The sequence below is a fragment of a genome, unplaced genomic scaffold (assembly GCF_019419815.1).
Source record: "Pyrus x bretschneideri cultivar Hongxiangsu unplaced genomic scaffold, Pyrus_bretschneideri_v1 Contig33, whole genome shotgun sequence".
NCBI classification, from domain to species: Eukaryota; Viridiplantae; Streptophyta; class Magnoliopsida; order Rosales; family Rosaceae; genus Pyrus; species Pyrus x bretschneideri.
In genome coordinates this window covers 1773190-1797655 of record NW_025999646.1, presented here as the reverse complement: position 1 = coordinate 1797655, position 24466 = coordinate 1773190, and the positions used below count along the sequence as shown (strand labels likewise).

Here is a 24466-nt window from a genome sequence, read left to right as displayed (position 1 = left end):
GTTTTTTAAGAAAGTACTTATAAATCTAAAACCGTTTTTAACTTCTTTTAAGAAGCACGATCAAAATGATTTGATTGTTAATTTCGCTTTTAGTTATTTTATAAGCGGTCTTAAATAATTTCGAAGAGGTTTGAGTTGTTGAATGGTGATAGGATGGGAGGAGGAATATGGGGCACTATGGTGGGGGTGGATAGAGAATGAGGGTGACATATGGGGATGTGAACTGAGGGAGGCGAGGGGGCCCTGCTTATCCCCAGCGTAAGGCGTAGGAGCGACGGGGATGGGTGTGTTTTCGATCGCCTTATCGTCTGCGTTTACGTAAATTCCCTTTCCTCTGTGAGCTGTGAATCCTTTTGCTCCTCTCACCTGTTTGTCACGGGCATCAAATTGTTGGAACACAAAGCTTATAAAAGCTTGATGATTTTTGTTCAACAACTAGTCCACTTACCCAAAAAAATATCTGATCGACCAAAAGGCTCACAATTTATTCACACGGATGATTTTTTTAAGGTACGCATAGATTTTATGTAGCTTCGATTTTTGGGCTCTAAGTATGCAGGTTGACAGATCTAACGTTGTAACTCTAATGTAAGTTTAGAGTGACTAATTTACGTTCTATAATAGTCAATCATTTCAATATATCAGATCAAAGTTGAAGAAAATTGAGTAACAGTAAAGTTTTATCAAACCGTTTGATTTGAAAAGAGAAAATTGTAGTAATGCTCTCTCAACTTTAACTAATAAGGGAAGCAATGGTCCCTCAACAAAAAATCATTTTATCATTGGTCCCTTAACTGATCAAAACGTGTAACTATGGCTCCTTTTGTCAATTTCGTCAGAATTCCATTAAAATGAGTCATGTTGGAATGAACATTTTTACAATTGGGTTAAAGTTAAGGGACTACTTCTCTAATTGAATTAAAGTTGAGGGACTTTTTCTACAATTTTTCACATTTGGATTTTATATTTGCCCATTGGTTCAGCCTCACTCGCATGACACGTGACTCATTTTGAAGGAAGTTTCAACGGAATTGATGAAAAAAACTATCACTGTACGTTTTGAAGGAAGTTGAAAGACCATTGATACAATTTACTTATTTGAAAACCCCAAAATACGATGACAAAAGTCACCTCATCATTTGTTGGGCCTATAACGGACATGACCCAACATAATGGTAGATCGACCCGATCCATATCGGACATGACCTTTTAACGATTGGGCCTGATTCAAATACTTCATGTCTCGATCCAAATTCGTAAATTGTCATCCAGTCTTCGCGCCGCCGCCGTCAAAAGCGCCTCCGCTAAGTATCACCACTCATAGACAGCAACGGCGACGGCAAAAATACACCGAATCAGAAGGAGAAAAGCAATTGCACGACAAGCAATCAGCCGAGGAGGTAGCTACTCCTTGTGTTTGAGTTCAATTCATACTTTTTCCCGCGAAATTCTTGTGTGATGTATGGCGACCCGAATCTGTTTGATGAAATGCCTCAGAGAGTTTAGACCAAATGTCATAGCTTGAATTTTTCTGCTAATTGATTCATATTGTTCGTGGGTAGTTTTGTTTTGATTCGGAGATTTTCGTGGAACCGTTTATTGTGCAAATTGAAGCTTAATTTGGAGTGGGTGATATTGCCATTACTGAGAGAGAGTTGGTGCGAAGAATGGGAAGTAAAACTTTGTTCAAATGGTCGAATCAAATCACGACTTCACAAGTTGGGCAGCTGATAAAAGCTGAAAAGGACTTGCAGAAAGCTGTTCTCGTATTCGATTCGGCAACAGCCGAGTACACCAATGGTTTCGGCATGATCACACCACATTTGGTCTCATGGTCTCTCGGTTAGTCTCCGTGAACCAGTTCAGGTCCGCAGAGGCGTTACTTGATAGGATGAGAGAGGAGAAGTGTAGTGTTACTGAAGATATATTCCTCTCTGTTTGCAGAGGGTACGGCCGCGTTCACAGGCCGCTGGATGCCGTGAGGGTCTTCCACAAGATGGAGGACTTTCAGTGTAAACCAACCCAAAAAACTTACATTACCATACTTGGCATTCTTGTTGAAGAAAACCAGTTAAAGATTGCTTTCAAGTTCTATAAGTATATGAGAGAAACTGGCATTCCAGCTAGTGTTATTTCGCTTAATATTTTGATCAAAGCCCTTTGTAAGAACAGTAATTCTATGGATTCAGCTCTTCGAATATTCCGCGAGATGCCCAATAAGGGGTGCACCCCAGATTCGTATACGTATGGTACTTTGATCAATGGATTGTGTAGGATGGGAAAGATTGGGGAAGCAAAGGAGCTATTCAAGGAGATGGGAACAAAAGGTTGTTTGCCCTCTGTTGTTACTTATACTTCCTTGATACATGGTTTGTGTCAATCTAAGAACTTGGATGAGGCTATGGAATTGTTTGAAGACATGTCAAGCAAAGGTATTACTCCAAACGTGTTTACTTACAGCTCTTTGATGGATGGGTTTTGCAAGGGTGGGCGTTCTGGACAAGCAATGGCACTATTAGACTTAATGGTTAGCAAGCGCCATAAGCCGAACATAATCACATATAGTACTTTGCTTCATGGACTCTGTGAAGAAGGAAAGCTTCAAGAAGCTACAGAGATTCTTGACAGGATGAAGCTTCAAGGCTTGAAACCAGATGCAGGCTTTATGGGAAAGTAATAAGTGGATTTTGCAATGTATACAAGTTCAAGGAAGCTGCAAACTTTCTTGATGAGATGGTCCTTGGTGGAGTTACGCCTAACAGATTAACCTGGGGCCTTCTTGTTAGGATTCATAATGCAGTGGTCCAGGGCTTGTGTAGCAACGGTGATCAAAACCAAGCTTTTCAACTGTATCTTAGCATGCGTACCAGGGGTATCTCAATTGATATGAAGACTTTTTATATTTTAGTGAAATGTATATCTCAGAAAGGAGACCTGCACAAAGCTTATCGAATTGTTGAAGAGATGGTGCTTGATGGATGTGTCCCCGATGAGGGAATATGGAGTGCCATGGTGAATGGTTTTTGGAATCGAAAGAAGGTGCGTGAACCTGCTGAGTTGTTGCAGGCTGAGCTGATGACTGAAGTGGTTGAGCCTGAGACACTAATCTGAAAGTTGTGGGCTAGTAAGCGCTCTTGCACACGTTTCATTTTCTTCATTCTTATTATGAAAACTTGTCCAGCGAATTGCTTTTCTTTTTAAGAAACTATACATTTCCGGCTCAATATATGACAAGTGTCCTGACACATGATTTGTAAAGCACTTTCTGGTGATGATGTTGTTGTTGACCGACAATCTTGAAGTGAACTGCTCTTTTAATTGTCTGGCATTATAACACATAGGCTCATGCCATCCACATTACATCCATCGTTTTTGTCTTTTGGCCAGCAAGGTGCCACCCTTGTTCGTTATGGATTTACTAGATTCATGTAACTGTTATGTATTTCGAGTTTGTGGAATTTTTGGATTTAATTTATAGACAGTTTTCCAATTATTTACATACCTGACTCATGCAATACAGGAAGATGTACTGCAATCTTTGGCACATAAGATAAGAGAAATCATTATCTCAAGCGTTTCTTAGTCGGTACCTCAAATGATATTCGTAATTATTCGATTAAGAGTTGAGATGTTTAAAAGTTCTCTTTCAATGTGCTATGGACTTTTGAACTGGAATTTACAAACAAAGAGAATCATCATATGACCAGCATTTACAGATCTTGGAGGAAGCCGGGATGGAAGAAAGAATAATTAAGGTTGTATGTGCGGGGTTTTACAGTTTTAAGTAGCATGCAGGCAAATATGAACTGACCAAGCAAAAGAGGAGTTGCTAATTTGCAGAGAGGGGGAAGCCCATTCTGTGGCGCTTGGTTGGAAACACAACAAACAACATACTGCAAATGACACCAATGCCAGCTGGCAATGCTGCGAGTACCTCCTGAGCCTCATCTGACGGCGTTGGATAGAAGCAATTCACTACATTCTGATCAAAAAGTGCAACAGCTGTGAATACAAGTATTGACATGAAGGCATGGAAGAAATCTATAAACCGCAGATGGAAATTTGCAGCGACTTCAGTTGATATGTTGGCTGACCCATCAATGATCCATAAGCCTTTGAATGTAGCGAACCCATAACAGACATTTCCTTTATTGTCCCTTAAGCTGTCAGTGAAACTCAGTAGAAAACATGAAGCCCCGCAGAGGGCCACAAGGCCAGCAGTCATGGACCGGCTGACTGAGTCACAGTTGCCCTGGTTTGTAAATATGGGTGCCAGAAGCTGAAATTCAAGAACTGTTCCCGTAGGCAAAAGATTGGCCAAATGAGCCGTGCTCCGAAATGTCTGGATTCGCCTTTCTGTATCAGCGTTCTTTGCTCTTCTGTCACGGATTTTGGTGCATCTTGCAAGAGGGGAAGTTTCTGATCATCATCATGCAGGTGTCTGGATTCCTCAGCTCCTATCTTGATCTCCATCGACCAGAAACGTTTGATAAGTTTCTTTTTCCCTTAATGTTTTTGGTCTCTTCTCTCGGTTTGTCATAGAATTTTGCTTGTGAGGAACAAGGTTATATACATAGGAATAGAAATGAAACTTGAGTGGAGGTAAAGGGAGGGAAAGAGTAGTTAGCCATGCCTTGCAAGGAAGAGAAACCTAAAACTGGAACTGAATTTTAGATAAAGCAGCTAGCAGAATTCGGAAGGGAGAGTTTTGGTTTCGTGCATTTGTTTTTCGCTAACTGCCCATGAATCTCTGATGACTCGTTATAGACCATGCTCTCTAGAGTAGTCATAAAGGATAGAAAATTATCTTTTAACCAAGGTCACATGCATTAAGATACGAAGGCTTACAACAACGAAAGCATGTCCAATAGAAAGTGAACCACTCCGTTCAATAAACGCTGACCACATGGTGATTTGGTAACGAGAGTATCTCCGTAAAGGGGGAATCAGGTACAAAGAAATTTGGGAGCCTTTTTCTGTTGCTGAAACGCAAATGCGCATTGGTTTGAGGCAAGCTTCACAAGAGGTATTGTTTACTATTATATTATTATTATTGCTAATTTTAGATGTGGACACTCACAATTATTTGTTATTTTAGGCTTTGCTTTTGTGGTTTTTGCTTGGAAACATGAAAGTCTGGACTCTGGTTTGGATGAGATAGGGAGATGTGATCATACATTGTGTCATATTATACTCAATACTACCTTGCACGTTATTTTACTTGATAAACAGGCGTGAAATTGTCTTGGACCTAAATCTTGCCACCAACAAAGCCCCACATTTTCATTTTGGACTTTCTAGAGGTTCGATACGAGGTGATTTTCGCACTTCCCATTTTTCTCTCTGTACTCCCTTTATTTCTAGACTCTAGAAGGGTATTCAAAAGACAAAAACGAGAAGAGAAAACAAGAGTGCAAAAATCACTACCCTTCAGTGAGTACTTGTTATGGAAATGGTTGGGAGAGTTGTCCTCCATGACTAGGACTAGGACCTTAAGACCTGCCCATTACTAAAAGGCCCAAGGCATCGCATAAAATAGCTACTGGGGTGCTCACACTGGGCTCAAGATACCCATTACATGGCCTTTGTTGAGTGTTTACCTAGTCTTACGTCGAATACGAAAAAATTTCGTACGGGTATTACACTAGGCCGGGCCATCAAGTTGTTTGGATAAACCATCATTGAAGCGTCCCGTGTTCGTAATATAAACGCGAATAAGATTTTGATTCACGTAAGTTTGTATTATTATTATTAGATGTTACGATAACAGTGTACTTGCGTTATATAAGTTGTTCTCTTTTGTAAGAGCTTTATCATGAATAACGCGGTCCGAATTCCCACCCTAACAGGTTTTTCACTACTTAATTTAACTTTTTACCGATGATGATTCACTTCTCCCGAATAACTGTATTTGATTCATAATTCCGAACTACCCTCAGTTATTTCACTTCACACCGTAGCTGTGACTTGTGAGGATGACAGATGCCAGTTAGGGCGAGTGTGGTGATCGGCGTATTTATGGTGAAGAGAGATGTGATGTTGAAAGAGTTTTGACGAAATGTGTGCCCTCCTCCTCCTCCTTTTGCGTTATTGGACCGTGCATGGCAATTTGGCATGCATCGCCAAATGCTAGGGTTGCTTAGGCTGGAAGTAGCCGTTATAGACAAGAAAGGTCATGGCCCCGCACATTACCCTTTTAGCTTTCTTCATCACTTTTTTCCTTAAGTGATTAGTCCTAGCTTGTGGCTTGTGGCTTCTTAGCTTGCTTTTTGAGGAATTGAGATTCTATTAGGATTTCTGTGTTCTGCGTAGTCGGACTCGAAAATCTAGGCCATTTAAGAGAGAAAAAGAGAGATTTGGGTTGTTCAAATACTTCGTCCTCTATGAGGTGGGCAAGTGAAATTGGCTAATGAGGACTGCATAATTTAAATTGAACCGTCTATATTTTTGTATCCAGCAGCTCTGGACATAGTAATCTAAAGAGGATCTCAACTGCTTTTTGAGATGGCATCCGTTACAAACTCAATTATAACTGCACATTTTAGCCGTCACTAGTTATACAGTTTAGTTGTGTTTATTCTTCCTTATTCATAGAAGGTCTCAAATTCAAACTCACATGGATTACCAATTTGATACCAAATACCTGTCAAAATAGAAATATTATGGTATTAAAAAATGTGCATTTCAACTCGAATATCTTAAAGGTAAAAAAGAATCCCACTTAAAATATATATTTAAATTGCATATTTTTGAGTGAAGTCAGTTAAACAGTTAGAACAATGTGTATGTGTATGTGTCCTTACACCTAAATTTGAATCGAGAAATCACATTTTCTTTTTCTTTTTCTTTGAAGAATCTTTGAGCTATTGGATTGCAAATTCTGGTCCAAAACTGTTCACCAGCTACAACCATGCAGCTGCTTTAATCCTATAAATAACAATTTCCAACTGTAATTACCAACACAATACTAGCATCTAGCTATTCCCTTTTTTTGTTTTAATTTTTTTTTATCGAATTCCATGATGACCAGCAACCCCTACTTCCTACTCCTCCAATGATTTCAAGATTGTGAAATAATTACCCCATCAAAACTTGGACCCAGATACTTATAATTTTGTTTCTTTAGGACATTCAACAATGCATGGAAGAAAATGTAACATATCCTGTCAAATATATAATTAAAAAGGTTTTTTCTAGTACATTTTAAAGGTGACCCCATTTATTTATAAACATACCCTACAAATGCAGAAGCAAATGATCATTTGGAGAGAAAGAGATACCAGGTGCGTGTTCTGAATGATGTTTCTGGGTGTGCGACGATGAATTCTCAACTTTTACTTAACAAATGATGGATCGCCATAGCCAATGGCACAAACAAGCATGCAGAGATATATGATCATGGCAAGGAAAGAGTTTACGTACCTTTCCATTCTTTTTTGCTAATTGATAGCTTCAAACTTTTGTTGGGTTGTTTGTTTCACCTTCTTGCAGTTTTCAGTACCAAATGATTTTGTTTCTGCTTTTTCCCTAGTTTCAATGATGCTATGTTTCCATGAGAATGATTTTATGAATATGCAATGGAAAAAAAAAACCCTACAATGAATAAGAACACGAGAATACGTCAAATTAACAAAAAAAATTATTTTATGACCACAAAGGAATATAACACGTCACGAAAATATGAGGAAATATTACTGTATCCATGCATCGTAAAAGAAAACCCAAAAATTTAATATTCTTAAGTAACAATCGACAACTTGGCTGCTTTCCTATATTTGTGAGAAATCAAATTTTATACGGTGTCTACGAAGAGAAAGAAAAGAAAAAAAATATTGCAGTTGGTAAATAAATCATTCAACGTATAAATTTATAAATCAGAGTAGAATAGAATACGATTGAAGGTAATGGGTTCTGCAAAGACATGATAAGGATGCATGCAACATATGTCACATCTGTTCCTACTAGGTTAGTCGATATAATCCATTTCTTATTAGATTTAAGTATTAAATTTAGTAGATTAACTTAGCAGATTAAGTAGTAATTAAGCTTTTAGCTTACTGGAATGGCCATGCCTTGAAATTTCATTCTCTTCCAATTTTTATATAATATGCGTGTCAGCTTCTGTCTTGCATGATTCTATATTGCAAAGGCCAGAGGGTAGTCATGCATCAATCACTCTTCCCACGTCAATTCTCTCTCTCTCTCCCCCCTTTTTCTTTGATCTTTTCGACTGCAAGAATCTCTCTACTGGCGGGGTCGTCCTCCATTTGCCTCACCAATGGCTGTAATAAAAGCCAGCCCTTGAGTTTGAGGAAGAGTAGCAACAAAGTAATAAGACCCGTGACTCCATTTACTTGATCACTACATTAAGTCACTATATCAGTCTTTATCTGTCAATAATCTCTCAATTCTCACCCCCACTACTACCCTACCACTACTGACTACTCTAGGGTTCAAATTAATTTTCACATCACCTTGGTGTGGCCACGAGATTAAAAGTCTTTCTGATGGAACTATATGATGTATATTTTTCTTAACTAAATCAGTTAGAACAATGCTAACTAGAGTTTATTGAGTTGGTAAGGATCGTTTTCTTCGTTAAATCAAGCAGTTTAGTTCGAGTCTTTCTGCTTGTAATTCCTCTTAGTAAGCGATATGTAAAGACCAATAAAGGGGCTAAAACCCCATTTTAAGTCCTAAAAGGATTTGTGATATGCCCTGACTGCTGGTCCTGAGATGGGTAGTCTTCCTTCCCCCTAATTTTTGTTACCAAGAAAAATTTGGTTAGAATAATATGTTTTCATTTATACACTCAAATTTTAATTTATTTCTTTATTATACGCGTATATTTGTTATTGGCACCAAGCTTGATTCCTATAACCAAGCTTGATTCCTATAATTAAATAAGTGACATTGATACGATATAATAATTTTTTTTTGTCAAATGATATAATTTGTTAGATTACATGTTAATTAAATTAGCCATCGATAGGGTTTGAACCACGCCATCATGCAATGTATGAAATCAAACCTTCAATTAAATCTGCTTTCGTACTTAAATTTCAAACAATTGCTGTAATTACGCTCCATAAGTGATCATTGATCAACTTTCATAATCAACCTCCAAGAAAGAACGCTTTCTAGACAATGCATACTAAGGAAGAAATCAAGGAAACTATATATGAACGTAAGCTATCACTCCAAATTATACTAGGAAGCCAGACACGGGCGGAATTTGTCTTTATATAAATAAATACATGTGAGATCTACATGCATCAATAACTTTGAACCGGCCACACTATCACATGTGATAACCCTAGTATTGTTAAGGGAGATGTGTGTGAGAATATGAAGGTAAAAGAGTCTCACATAGGTGAAAAGTGAAACCTTATAAGGGCTTATAAGAGGTTCAGTTACTTCTCATATTGTCGATTGGTCTGTGGTGAAACCTCAACTTTCTTTATGGTATCATAGTAGGTTGATCCACGTGTGAAGCACAACATCCACACGTGCTATATGTCACTCAACTCATGTTGTCCATATGTTAATGTATGAAGATGTGAAAATAAAAGAATCTCATATCAATAAAAAAAAAAAAATCTTACAAAATATAAGAAATTGTGCTATTTTCTACTAATTTCATTCATGTAGGAAAAACCTTGCTAGTTGCTACAATATTTTCAGCTTTTTCTAACTTGAGGTTTCATGTTTTTAGTCAAAGATTCTCCAAGTATGTACTCCATTTCGACTTCAAAAGTCAAAAGGTGTTGCCTACCCAGTCAGATTCTGGTCCAACAATTGCCATTCAATACATTATTTTTACGTAGGGATTTATTAGAGGATTAGTTCAACATTATCATTAAATAAGCCGGCAGCTTAGCGTGGTGGACGTGCAATTGGGGTCCTCTTCTAAGACTTCTATCTTGGAATTTTTCTAAAATGTCATATGAATTTATACGTTCTTTATTTTTTGTCATATGAATTATACAATTTTAAGCGATAATCGTAGTAATTTTTCGAAATCATTAATTTGTTATCTTGTTTTGCTTATGACTTGTTGTTGACTCTAAAAATTACGAAACCTACGTGGCGCGCAGGCCGAGTAACTAATGAGCTAACTACGTCCTTCGGTTGAATGCGGGGCGTGCCAACTCGTCGGCCGAGCCCGGCCGAGGAGTAAAATTTGATGTAGTCGCGTTGAGCGCGCTGTTGACTTCTATATCTTGCGATTGCGACCGAGGAAGGAACGCTCTCGGTCTCTGGATTCTATAGCCTGAAGACAAGGCTACTAATTCTACGGAGTTCACGAATCGTCGAAGCCTGATTCGGCCACTGTGATTATATTCGTAAGAGTATAAGCACGCCGAATTGAGACCAAACTATACGGGCACAGGTACTCGAATGTGATATATGTCTTAATGGTAAACGTAGTTCGGCCGTCGGAATGCCGAACCCTGAAACTTACTTGCGAGTAGCCAATCATAAACTCACTCGGCCTCCAATGCGCCGAGCAACGCAATACGTAACACCCAACTATGCCGAAACGGCTTAGTAAGATGACCTCTACCAACAAAGGTTCGAAAACCTCTCTCGGCCGAGACTTAGATAGATAATCGGTCGACCTCAACGCAGTGCTGTTTATCCAAACTGAAGGTGTTTCTCGGTCGGCTGATTCTGCGGCAGCAGTGCTGTTTATCCAAACTGAAGGTGCTCACCGGTTGCTTCCACAGTGCTGTTTATCCAAACTGAAGGTGTGTCGGCAGGAAAAGAAAAGGAAAAATCTCAAGGTGTTTGAGAGAATTTGCGCAGGGCAATTGTATGCTGATGTTGAAGGTCCTTTTCTATTGCATAATTCCTTGTATTTATAGCACCTTGCTCCTTGAATCCCATTCTGATTTGGATTGGGAGTCCTTGTCCCATCTCACCTTTAACTCGAATAATCCTAGTCCTACTGGGATTCTGAATTCTCATCCTTTTGAAGCTTTATCCCTTGCCGGTCGAGAATCCTGGTCGCACCAGGATCTCCTCGACCTTTCCCCATTCATCTGGACTTCTTAAGATAAGATCTGGCCGACCCTGCCAGCTGGCCCGGGTTTCATTATTTGGCCCATAGCATGTCATTACCTTGGGCCGAGCACATCTTGCTGCTCGGCCCAATCATAATATTTTGGGCCCAAACACTTGTGTACAAGGTTATTTAGGACATTTTCACATAAAGAGCATCATTCAGCTTTACCATAAATAGGAGGGCCCTAGCGACTCTATGATCATTAACTTTGAAGCATAGAGAAGCAAGTGCAGGTCCTCCCCTTTTTAAACGGCAAGCCTTCATTTCCTCGTATATCATATCAGCACCCTTTTTGTATTTTTGGAGAAACCTCACTGCCCACGTTGTTGCTTCATATGCCACCTCACATGATGGTTCTTTCTTTTGGGATGTCTATGATCTTGAATTTTTTTTTTAATATTCTGTAGAAAATATAAACGTTACTATTAAAAATTTAATAAAATTTATCCTTTGACCAAAAAAAAGGAAAACAATAGTGGGCCGTTTTCTCAATGATTGTAGAGGATATAGTTTTATTCCTCCCTTTGGACTCCAATGGGATTTTAACACATACCATAATCCTACTCAAACTAATCCTGGTTTTGTTTAATCCTTTTTTTTTTTCAAAAAAAAAAAAGCTTCCAAAACCTTTTGAATTTAGTAGTCGGTGCTAGGTTTATATACAGCTGGGGCATGCACTTGATGTTGGTTTCCTATTGAGCATGATCTCTGCCAAAAAACTTGTAAAGAAGTGAAAAAGTTGTCTTTGCCATAACCTTTCTTTCGTTTAATCCATTGGATAAGAGAATCAATGAGCATGCTTTCAGTTTATGCATCTTTTAATTTTTTAATTTTTATTTTTTTACGCTCAAATAGACGGCGAAGGTTTCTTGTTGCCGTTGGAAAAAATAGAAGTTCTTCTCTAATTAAGATAGGAACTGAAAGTGGAATGAAAGGTATAATCCATGAACATTGATATGTATATTCCATAAAACAATTATAAAAAAAATTATCTTAATTAATTGTTTATGAGTCACAGATTCTTATTTCTTTTCTTTTGAAAGAGGTCTAGTTTCAACTAAAACAAATAAAAGAACATTTGTAGTAGTTTTAACTGTGATCGTTCGATCCCATAAGTATAACTGATTAACAGAAAATGTTCTAAACTAGTAATTGCATCATCTCGAAAATTAGTCTCTCTAATAATAGTCAACGAGAAATAGAATTAAAGTTGCGAGCCAACAATTGAATGTCGTGAATAATAATTTTTAGCCTCAAAGGAGTTTCAAATCGACCCATTCCATGCATCTTTTGAGTTGGCCTTCTAGTTAAACAATTAGATTAAAAACACGACGAACATAATGCTATGAATAATTTTCTAATCCAACCTTGTTTAAAAAACGAACTCCAAACAAATCCATATGCTAAAAGATAAACTTGTGGGTGCTTTTCCAAATCTACCACCACTAATGATTCAGAAGAGTAGGAAAGTGAGGAAGGCCTGTTAGAAAAGAAGAGAAAGCAAAGCAACACTCCAAATGGGAGAGAGTTTCCACAAACAGTTGAGAGATATCTTTTTGGGTATTTTACACAAAAGGGATTAGAGTTTTAGATGGAGATAAAGTGGGAGATGGTGGGATGGGAAGAAAGGTAGCATTGAAGCACAAGAGGACAATTATGATTGTGGTTAGGGACAGATCACTCAAATGTGTTGGATCCACCATAATCCCCTTTGCTAGCTTTTTCTATCTTTAATTATCACCCATATTATAATTAATCATTAACACAATATTTTTCCTCTCAAAGTTTGTAAAAGCCCTTGATCTTGACCCTACATATATTTCCTATTAGGTCTCCAAAATAGCTCCTAATCTTTTAAGGGTGATTGAGAGATTTTCACAAATTTGACAATCATGTCGTATCATTTTACGTATTATAAATAAGGGTGGATAACATTGATATAATTGGTGTGTTCTAATTTTTTATTATATAAGTAAATAAATAAATAAAGGAGAAATTAGGTTCTTATCCCTCTTTTTGCTACTCCATTGATTAAAACCTTATTCCTTTTTAATTTTTGATTAAGGTCCTTAGGTTTTAATAAACGCTATTAATTATTTCAATAATAAAATATTTTTTGTTTCTAAATGCATTCATTTAGTGTTAGAAACGTTACATTTAATATATTTATATTTATGGCTAAATTTTTTATCATATATTTTTATTTTAGTTTGTACCCACTTTTAATTTCCAACTTTTTTTTTTTAATTTGTACCAATTTTATTTTCAGCTTTAATTTGTACCCATATCCTAGTTTCTTTTTGTGCCCATATATTATAAACTTTTATTTGTATTTGTACCCATATTTTTTAAATTTATTTGTACCCATTTTTAATTTTGCTAAATGTACCCATGCTAATTATATGTATTTATTTTATGTTTTAAAATAGGGAAGTGTTATTGGCACTCCAAAAATCTCATTCTACACCCCTCACAAATGTATTTTTCTTTCCTAATATAGAAAGTTTGGAGTGTAGAATGAGATTTTTGGAGTGCTAATAATAATTCCCTTAAAATATATCAGTAATTATTTTTAAAAATATGTTAATAATTATGTGGGTACATTATTTTTTTGCTATAATTTTGTGAAGAACAATAATACTCTATTATTGATTTTTAAGTATTTATTATATTTTAAAAATATTATTTGAATTTGGTTAAATTTCATAATTTGAGGGACATTAAATGCATAAATACATGAGTTAAATATCTTAAATGATGCTAAGAACCTCGGTCAAAATATTTAAATAAACAAGATTTTAATCTAACAATTAGGTTAATAAGGGACAAGAACCAAAATGACCCATAAATAAATCTATATGCATTCTGAATTCGAAATTCTTCCACCCCGTAAGTTAATGTAATAATTTCGAACTGTCTCATTTCTCTTAATAATAGTAAATTAAAAAAAAAAGAAAAAGTATATGACTGATTCGAATACACTAAAAACTCGCGCAAGGTGAATCTGCTGCTTTGGAGTTAGAAAAGGTTATAGCACTAGGGTTCCTCTTTTTCTTTCCTTTTTTCAGGTCAGAATGAGTCTGCTGCTAATTTTGGGTTTTGGGGTATGAATTATTTTCCTTAATTTTATTACAATAAAGATAAATATATCATCATTTTGTTGGACCACGGCTTCATGATCTTTTTCTTTTAGACCAAAAATCCAAGTTTAATTAAATCAATATCATTGACTGCCAATAACTTTTCGTTTGGTTTTTTTATAGGTGGACCACCGTTTATAGCCAGAGAATTGGTGATGAAATTTTTGTTAGCAGGCTATTCTGAGAGTAATTAGGAAGGTCGATCAAGCACTAAAGTCACCTCAAGCCTGCAATTCTAGTTAAGAAGTGTTTCAAAGTTCCAAACAAAACTTGGATCCTACTTGAACTTGAATTCTACTTATAGTCATCTTGAGCCTACATTTCTACCAGTAAACGGTGGACTTCATTGTCCTGGTAGGTTGAGCATTTTTGTTCAACTAACAGTGTCCTTCAAACTTTTCCTTCTTTATTTAGTGTAGTTTAAAGTAGTAATATCGTTTTATAATAAAATTTAAACCAGCAACTCTACTTAAGAAGTAAGTGCTTCAGAAAGTTCCTAACAAAACTTTAATCCTACTTAAACCGAAAGTTACCCTTTAGTTTCCACCATGTGAATCATAAGCGTATGCGTATGTTGTAAACAAACAAACAGCAATAATTCTGCAAATATAGCTTTTGCCAACAGCAGAGTGACATGTAATAAGGCCAGCCTCATGCAAACGTTATCATAATTCGGTAAAAAGAACGTAAAGCTTCGGTTTTACTAGGCTGAATAATTGGCAAAGCTTTCAAGCTAATTTGGCCTTGTCTAAATCATGCGAAGATCTACCTGGGAGCTCATGTGGGCACTTGAGCCTCCTCTTTTCACTCGGATGACATACAAAGCCCGCCCCCCTCCACATGATCTACAGTCTTTTCCTTACAAATTCACTATTGATGTTCCCCCTCATATTGTTGGTGGAATGCTAGGGCATTCCCCCTTGTGCATGGACGGTAATTAAGTCATCGATGGGTTGTGTGATTCACTTTTTATAAACGGTTGACGTCTACATGCGCGCCCTTGTCCTAACACAACTCAAATTGTATGTTACACCTCGTGCTTCAACTTGGAAAACTTCAAAACATTTGCATCGGGGGCAAATAAATTAAGCATTGTGTCTATCACTCCGAGTCTCTCTGACGTTTATCGAGCAAGAGAATTGAAGTTGAAGCAGATGCAGATCTGGTCACAATTAAATTAGAGTAGGTGGTCCACGCTTAATGTTACAACATCCGTTAGGTGGCATTTGTTAATGCAAAGTTAAACCAAAGTTGATAAGTTAGAGGTTCAATTTATGGTGATATTCAAATGTAGTGATGCCGATGCCACTACCATCAGACAGCAGTCATTATACTTGTTTCCGACATCATAAATTAACTCTACTGTACATATTTACTCGAAAACAGAAAAAACCATAAGAAAAAAAAGGGGAAGGAGAATTTTATGTTTATGTTTCCCACTATCAAATCAATTTGCATCAAGATACATGCGTCAATTTAGGGTTTGCATTTTCTGCTTGAACTGTTATTGTCGGTAACGTACTTACAATCACTAAAACGTTTCACATCAAATGTTATTCGCTATCTACTGATAATCAATAGAGTGTGCCTTGTTGATCTAGGTTCAGGACCTTTAGGTTCAACCTCCCCATACAATTATTCATTTTAATACATTGTTTAGTTAAAAATTCACGCTACTAGACTCGGTTATAACGTGTATGATCAAATTAACGTTGTTTGCGGTATCTATACAATTTTTTGCTAATTAATGTAATTTTTGAACCTCAATTACAAATTTCATGAAATCATTAAAAGGGTACCCATTAATTCATTAAGGGTACAAGTCAGCAATACAATTAGCAAGTTTGTTAGTATTTAGTTAGAGTTGTTAGACTTTTTGGTATAAAAACAGAGTGTCTAATCTTCATTCTTTTAAGTGATCAATATACAAGTCTAAAATTTCTCTCTCTAAATTCTCTCTAGTTCATCTTTCTCAGTTATTCTTTCTTCTCCATTTTCTCTTTGATTCTCAAATATTTCAATGTAGTTAACATAATTTACAATGTATGCATCTTTATGTTGTCCACGTATCAAGTTTGGATTTTGGAAAGATAAGATAGGGTGCTAGCCCAGCAGCCAACTTGGAAAATGTTCATCACGTGCCTTTGGTTTCAATTAGTCTCTTTTTCCTTCCAAAGTCTGCTCGAAGTGGTTCGAATCTTGTGGATGACGAATTCGATATTAAATTAGATTGCCCATTGTGTGACCTAGCCGAACTCCTCATCCCTTTAGTGTAAAAATATAGATGCACTTAAAAAAAAAGTCTGCTTGAAGTCCCCAAAGCTTCTTGGTGGCTTCAAGTCACCTTCGAGGAAATCCATCACCATCAAACAAAATTGTTATGAATTTTGATTAATTTGTGATTTATAAGCAAAAAAATGAAGATTATGAAGATTAAAGTTGCAAATAAAACATGTGGTTTATAAATGTGCTGCCAAGTCTCTTAAAACAAATGACCTTGTAGACTCAGTTTTTTATAATTTCTTTTAATTTTCACCAAACATTAAACTTTGAATTTGAAGTTTTAATTTCCAGAGATCTGCACTTTGAATTTCAAATTTGACCGACGACATAAACACAAACTAATCAATGTAAATCTAACAACTTATCCCATGCATGTGCAAGTACACCTGAGTACGTATCGGGACAGACTAGCAAAATAATGACATTGCAGTCTCCATATCTACATGTCTGACATCGATCTACTGCATGCCGCTCCATGCATGAAGCCTTCTTCTCTAGATCTGCTTCTCTTTTCATGAAAATTAAGCAATGATTTTGAAACCAATTAAGCTGAATTAGGGCACAAGCAATGATTTAAAAAAAATGGAGGTGATTTAGGGCGCAACAACTTCTACGTTGTCGAATAACAATCATTTGAAAATGTCTTAGAGGGCTAAGGGCATTTGATGTGTTAGTTTTTTATATGTAATGTTACCAAACTACAAAAGCGAGCTAATACTAATAAATAATGATGTAATTTGTGTTTGAATGTAAAGTTGGTATTTCGACAATATCACATGTTAATTTGAAGAATGCTATAGTTAGATGATCCATGCACGCATACAATGAAGAAGTATGAAGCTCCACATCATTGGTTGTTAAAAAAAATCTGGTCATACGATCAAGTCATCCGGATTGAAGTTAACATGAATGACTAATCCTAACATTACTAAACTAACCCTAGCTAGCAATACTGGTCAAACATAAGGAAAGAATATTACATGCATGCCAGATACACAAAATTGTATGGAAGTGCATATTATGCTCGACAAACTGTGTGGCACTAGTCAAATTTGTCAGGATGGAGAGACTCAGCCGTGCAGGGGTTAACATGTCATAGGGTGCCAGCAAATAAGCAAAGGCCACGTGTAGGTCACACCAAGTACCCAAAAAGAGCATGTCCATTTACCATGAATCGGGAATCCAAAAATCTAAGCTTAAAGATCAAAAAATTAGACTGTTGAAATTTGATTCAACGGTTATAATTATTATAATTCTTAGAAGGGTTCTTGTTTATAGCCATTTAAATCAAATTTCAACGATCCGAATCATTTAATTCATAGGCTCATATTTTTTTGATCCGGAGGGAATCGGGTCATTTTACCATGGCTGGTGTCTGCGCATGGGGTTTTGTGGACTAAAAACCTAGCCATTTTTTGGCAAGAGAAAATGACAGTACGTGAATGTAGAATGCCAAGAAAATCTGGCGGGGATTCGTAACGAACATAAGAAATTGTCGAAAAAAGGAAAATATTGGAACAATATGGCAATGTTCATTGTTCACCGCCTCGATTTGGACTGTCTTTGGTCAGAAAACAGAAACATCTGTTTTACACTTGCAGTTTTGCAAATCCAGTGGGAATTTCATTCGTCTCATTTTCTTTTAGCTCCCCTTCGTCCCCCTTGTGCATGAAACTATAGTTTCTGCAAAGTTAAAGTACAATATTGTCTGCATGCCACTAACCTTATGCAATATAGCTTAATATGTCTTCCTAGCTAGCGATAAAAATGTAGAAGTGTAAGCTTATATATTCTTTTGATAATTTAGGTGGAAGTGTGAACTTATAAGCTTATTCTTTTGATAATTTAGGAGTATTTATACTTGCTATCTTTTTACTAATTACCCGGTAATTGTATGAGAAAAACTCGCGTAAGAGGCACCTAGACCACACCATTTGTACGATTAGATTGTTAGTTTATTTAACTGAGGTCTCCTGCCTAGGTCCAAAACTACAACTCAACAAACTATCTTTACACAAAAGCATGAGACTCCATGAATTTTTATTCATCCTAGAGTTGACTTAATCATGCAACCTTCGCCACTAGATAAATATCGTTGGGGCTATGAAGCTACTGTGGTTATGAAGAAGAAGAAGTAAGCAAAAACCACAAAGAAGAAGTAGCAGTTTGTAACTCAATGTTTTTGTCTAATTCTTCAGTTTGAAACAGTTGTGTATAGAGATCATATATAAATATACGTTAAGGTCATGAAGCTATTGAGGTCATGAGCAGCTATTGATCCGTATCGACTCCACAATTGGATAATGTACAATTACATTTGTTGTTTTTAATTAGCTATATGCATCCTCTGGGTAAACAAACAAAGAAATTATGTTCACATATGATATAAAATAATGAGACTGCCAAATGCCAGTTGACCATTGCCTTTTTTCCTTGGCTTTTATCTAAAACTGCAAAGTTAGCTCAGCCTCCACCCACGGTCGCTGCCACCAATCGTACCCGTCTGACAACAATCTCACTTGCCAGGCCAAATCCACGCCACTCCAAGCGTGACTCACACATTTGGTCACGCTAATCTTGCATTGGAGCTTTCAGGCGCAGGCGCAGTCAGAACTAATCCAACTCGTAACTGTCGTATTCTGGTAATTAAACACGATTAATCGCAGGCCTCCGTCCAACGCCAGTTCCTCCTCCTGATTTTGCTGTTTTGCACCGCCCATCCCAGTCCCCGTCGCAACGGCTTGCTGGCCAAACTCACATGTTCCTCTTTAGAAATTCTTTAGATATATATCATCATTGCAAACAACTTGCTTTCAATGTTGAAGGATCACTGACAAAACCTCATATTATACACGATTTACCAACATCCATAGCTTATTATACACGACTTTACTAATTATGTTGTACATGTTTTTTTTTCATGGAAAATAAAATTAATTAAAGAGAGAAACTTCTAGTACAATCGTTTCCAACAATCAAACAGATAAGCATTTCTAGCAATAATAGCCTAAATATAAGTATCCCATAAATATTTGACTTTTTTTTTCTTCATACAAGCGATATCGAGTATATTTGTCTCCAAACAACTTTAGTTTATATTATCTTTTACCACACACAAACATTTTTGTTGAATGTCTCAAGAGACAAAGAAAGTAAAATTGCAGTCATTCAAATCATGTACCCTTTCCCTCATAATTTGTTCTACCAAGTTCCCAACACACTCATTTACCATTTCCCTCCCACTCTCTCACTAAAATCCTCACATATATAACACCCCCAAATATCAACACCCCAAATATTCACCCCAAACACACCTCACTCCCCCCCTTCTTTCTAGAAGCAAACTCACAACACAAACGACAACATTTGACGAAAAAAAACAACAATGCTTCTCTTCCTCCTCCCCCTCCTCCTCCTCCTCCCACCACTCCCCACCACCCTCTCCCTCAACCAAGAAGGCCTCTATCTCCAACACTTCAAGCTCTCCCTCGACGACCCCGACTCCGCCCTCTCCTCCTGGAACGACGCCGACCCCACCCCCTGCAATTGGCTTGGGGTCGAATGCGACGACGCCTCCTCCTCCTCCCCCGTCGTCCGCTCCCTCGACCTCCCCAGCGCCAATCTCGCCGGCCCTTTCCCCACCGTCCTCTGCCGCCTCCCCAACCTAACCCACCTCTCCCTCTACAACAACTCCATCAACTCCACCCTCCCTCCCTCACTCTCCACTTGTCAAAATCTCGAGCACCTTGACCTCTCCCAGAACCTTCTCACCGGCGGCCTCCCCGCCACCCTCTCCGACCTCCCCAACCTCAAATACCTCGACCTCACCGGAAACAATTTCTCCGGACCAATTCCCGACTCCTTCGACCGCTTCCAGAAACTCGAGGTCCTCTCTCTCGTCTACAATCTCATTGAAAGCACCATCCCCCCGTTTCTCGGCAACATTTCCACCCTGAAAATGCTTAACCTTTCCTACAACCCGTTTCATCCGGGTCGGATCCCGGCGGAGCTCGGCAATTTGACGAACCTCGAGGTGCTCTGGCTCACCGAGTGCAACTTAGTTGGCGAGATTCCCGACTCGCTGGGTCGTCTCAAAAACCTCAAGGATTTGGACCTCGCCATCAACGGCTTAACCGGCCGGATTCCGCCGTCGCTCAGCGAGCTGACCAGCGTCGTTCAGATTGAGCTCTACAACAACTCATTAACCGGCGAGCTGCCGCCCGGAATGTCGAAATTGAACCGGCTAAGACTCCTCGACGCGTCCATGAACCAGCTGAGCGGGCCAATTCCTGACGAGCTCTGCCGGTTGCCGCTCGAAAGCCTCAACCTTTACGAGAACAACTTCGAGGGGAGCGTGCCGGCGAGCATTGCGAACTCGCCTAACTTGTACGAGCTCAGGCTCTTCCGAAACAAGCTCACAGGCGAGCTTCCCCAAAATCTTGGGAAGAACTCGCCGCTCAAGTGGCTCGACGTGTCGAGCAACCAGTTCACTGGCACCATTCCGGCGAGTCTTTGCGAGAAGCGACAAATGGAAGAGCTCTTGATGATACACAATGAGTTTTCCGGTGGATCCCGGCGAGGTTGGGTGAGTGCCAGAGCTTGACCCGGGTTCGATTGGGTCATAACCGGTTAAGTGGGGAAGTTCCGGTGGGCTTCTGGGGGCTGCCGCGCGTGTACTTGATGGAGCTCGTTGAGAATGAGCTTTCTGGGACGATAGCGAAGACCATTGCCGGAGCCACGAACCTCACGCTATTAATCGTAGCGAAGAACAAGTTTTGGGGTCAGATACCGGAGGAGATTGGGTGGGTGGAGAATCTTATGGAGTTTTCCGGTGGCGAAAATAAGTTCAGTGGGCCGTTGCCGGAGAGCATTGTGAGACTCGGGCAGCTCGGGACTCTGGACCTCCACAGTAACGAAATCTCGGGTGAGCTTCCAATTGGGATCCAGTCTTGGACGAAACTCAACGAGCTCAATCTAGCAAGTAACCAACTTTCCGGGAAAATCCCAGATGAGATTGGGAACTTATCCGTGCTTAATTACCTCGACCTTTCTGGGAACCGATTTTCCGGGAAAATCCCATTTGGGTTGCAGAATATGAAGCTAAATGTGTTTAATTTGTCCAACAATCGGCTCTCAGGTGAGCTTCCACCCTTATTTGCTAAGGAAATTTATAGGAGTAGCTTTCTGGGAAATCCTGGTCTTTGTGGAGATTTGGATGGCTTATGTGATGGCAGAGCTGAGGTTAAAAGTCAGGGGTACCTATGGTTGCTTAGGTGCATCTTCATTCTATCTGGTTTAGTATTTATTGTGGGGGTGGTCTGGTTTTACTTGAAGTACAAGAACTTCAAGAAGGCGAACCGAACGATAGACAAATCCAAATGGACGCTGATGTCGTTTCACAAACTGGGTTTTAGTGAGTATGAGATCTTGGATTGCCTTGATGAAGATAATGTGATTGGTAGCGGGGCGTCCGGGAAGGTGTACAAGGTTATTCTGAGCAGTGGAGAGGTTGTTGCAGTGAAGAAGCTTTGGAGAGGGAAAGTGCAGGAGTGCGAAGCTGGCGATGTTGAGAAAGGTTGGGTCCAAGACGACGGCTTTGAGGCAGAGGTGGAGACTTTGGGGAGGATTAGGCACAAGAACATTGTGAAGCTTTGGTGTTGTTGCACTACTAGGGACTGCAAGCTCTTGGTTTATGAGTATATGCAAAACGGCAGTCTCGGTGATATGTTGCATAGCATCAAAGGAGGGTTGCTGGATTGGCCTACAAGGTTTAAGATAGCTCTGGATGCAGCAGAGGGTCTTTCTTATCTGCACCATGATTGCGTTCCTGCGATTGTTCATAGAGATGTGAAATCCAACAACATATTGTTGGACGGCGATTTTGGAGCGCGAGTGGCGGACTTTGGAGTAGCCAAGGTGGTTGATGTAACTGGTAAAGGGCCTCAATCCATGTCGGGCATTACAGGCTCTTGTGGTTACATTGCTCCAGGTTAGTCAGAAAAATTTCTTACGGACCAAATTTCCGATTATGTTTAGTTGAATTCGTATTGTATGTTGATGTTCTTGTGGAGATTTTAGATTTTGAAACTGACATTTCACGATGTCTGCTTATATTAGTTAAATTTTTACCCCGCCATTCTAATAATGTAAATGTAATCTTGTTGCAGAATATGCATACACTCTCAGAGTGAATGAGAAGAGCGATATATACAGTTTCGGCGTGGTTATTCTGGAGCTGGTGACCGGGAGACTCCCAGTCGACCCAGAGTTCGGAGAAAAGGACCTGGTGAAGTGGGTCTGCACCACATTGGACCAGAAAGGAGTAGACAGTGTGGTTGACCCAAAACTTGAATCTTGTTACAAGGAAGAAGTGGGCAAGGTCCTCAACATTGGCCTCCTCTGCACCAGCCCTCTCCCGATTAATCGTCCATCCATGAGACGAGTAGTGAAATTGCTGCAAGAAGTTGGCACAGAGAAACATCCCCAGACTGCTAAAAAGGAGGGGAAATTGTCACCCTATTACTACGAAGATGCCTCGGATCATGGAAGCGTAGCTTGAGACGTATGAAGTTCGTATAGTTTTCTTGCAAACAAAACAACGAGTGTGGGGGGTTAGTTTTTTATGTAAGCTTTATATTTCCAGTTTTTGAAGCTTTCTAAAACCCAACTTCCCAAATATCTCACCCTCCTCTAGGGTTTTGGTCCCAGAGATCAGGGGAGGGGAAGAAGTTGAAGAGGAAGTATATTAGAGAAGAGTAAAAGTTACGAGGGGGTTAAATTATTCCGTACTGTAAAAGTAAGCTTACGCAGTAACTTGCCCTCCTTCCTCGGTGAAAGTGATGTAAACACTGTTTAGTGATTGTGATTCTTCGTGTGAAATCAGTCAGGTGATCTATATGAAACGGGAATTGCGAAGACAATATTCTGCAATTATACCTGTTCCAGGTTTTAATGTTGTTGTGAGCTTTATACAGAGGTTTTTACCCCCTTAGAAGAACCCTATTGAGAGAACTTCACTCTGCGCTTGGAACGTCACAGGAGCGGTATTTATGCATTGTAAAGTACAGCGCATAATAAACGACAATGCGTGATTAGCTTGAATGTTGGTACAGTGCGGGGTGGTTTAGTTATGCATGATAATGTATGATTAACTTAAAATATCGAAACAATACTTGATTAGATAAACACGTTTAAAATAAGAGTGACAATCCCATGTGCAAGTAAGCTCATCTTCCATAAATAAGACAGGTAAGGATTGGCCCTCACTGGGGTCCATTGCCAACTGAGTGAAAAGTGACCCTTGTTTGAGCTGCCTCCTATGGAAAATGACCAGCAAGGACAACATCAGAGAGAGAGAGAGAGAGAGAGAGAGAGAGAGGGTGGTTGCCTGGTTGGTGGGATTGATTGTCCAGCGGAGGAAATTTAGTTAGAACTTTGGAAAAATTGCTGAATCGAAACAAGCTCTGGGTGAGAGGGGAATCGTACTGCAAATGGAAGCCGAAGAGGAAAGGTGGTCAGGGACTGTACGCTGCTGCTACAGTGAGCTATAAAAGGCTAAATTAATGACCCACCCAAATGTGTGAACAAATTTGGTACCAGTTAATTCCGAGTTGTTCCATCCCGTGAGCAAAATCCAAATCCATTTTCCACCATGGTCCATACAGGCTACAGCCTCTCCAATGGATTCAATGCTGTGGCTGCAGATTTAGGTCGGTGCATTTACATTTTTGGTTATAATTAGGTACTTCACGCTGTAGTTGGTTTTCCGGTTTATGATCAGAACTGTTTATATTATAAATTAGTATGTAAAAATTATTTTTATAAAAATTTAATTAAAACAAAAGTCGTTTAATCAATTAATTGTAATAATAGATAGACGATTTATAATGTATTTATCAAATTCGTCCATTTGTTTTTGTATAGTTTGATGGACTGGGATCCTTTGAATCTTCTAATCCTAAGCTTTAAATACACT

At 38.7% G+C, this 24466-nt stretch overlaps 2 protein-coding genes and 1 pseudogene across 2 annotated transcripts; 2 read left to right on the top strand and 1 right to left on the bottom strand.

Moving 5' to 3' along the window:
- The first annotated feature begins 366 nt into the window (after nucleotides 1-366).
- Nucleotides 367-3800, top strand: LOC103944161 (pentatricopeptide repeat-containing protein At5g46100). The gene is given in 4 exon segments (XM_009354575.3): nucleotides 367-1803; nucleotides 1806-2660; nucleotides 2663-3124; nucleotides 3521-3800. Coding segments are annotated over 3 exon segments (1440 nt in total). The 5' UTR covers nucleotides 367-1667; the 3' UTR covers nucleotides 3112-3124; nucleotides 3521-3800.
- Nucleotides 3801-3819: 19 nt separating this feature from the next.
- LOC125480299 lies at nucleotides 3820-6218 on the bottom strand (annotated as a pseudogene).
- Nucleotides 6219-19767: 13549 nt separating this feature from the next.
- LOC103944158 (receptor-like protein kinase HSL1) lies at nucleotides 19768-23421 on the top strand. Its single transcript, XM_009354572.3, is given in 3 exon segments — nucleotides 19768-21059; nucleotides 21062-22480; nucleotides 22659-23421. Coding segments are annotated over 3 exon segments (2994 nt in total). The 5' UTR covers nucleotides 19768-19876; the 3' UTR covers nucleotides 23051-23421.
- The last annotated feature ends 1045 nt before the right edge of the window (nucleotides 23422-24466 follow it).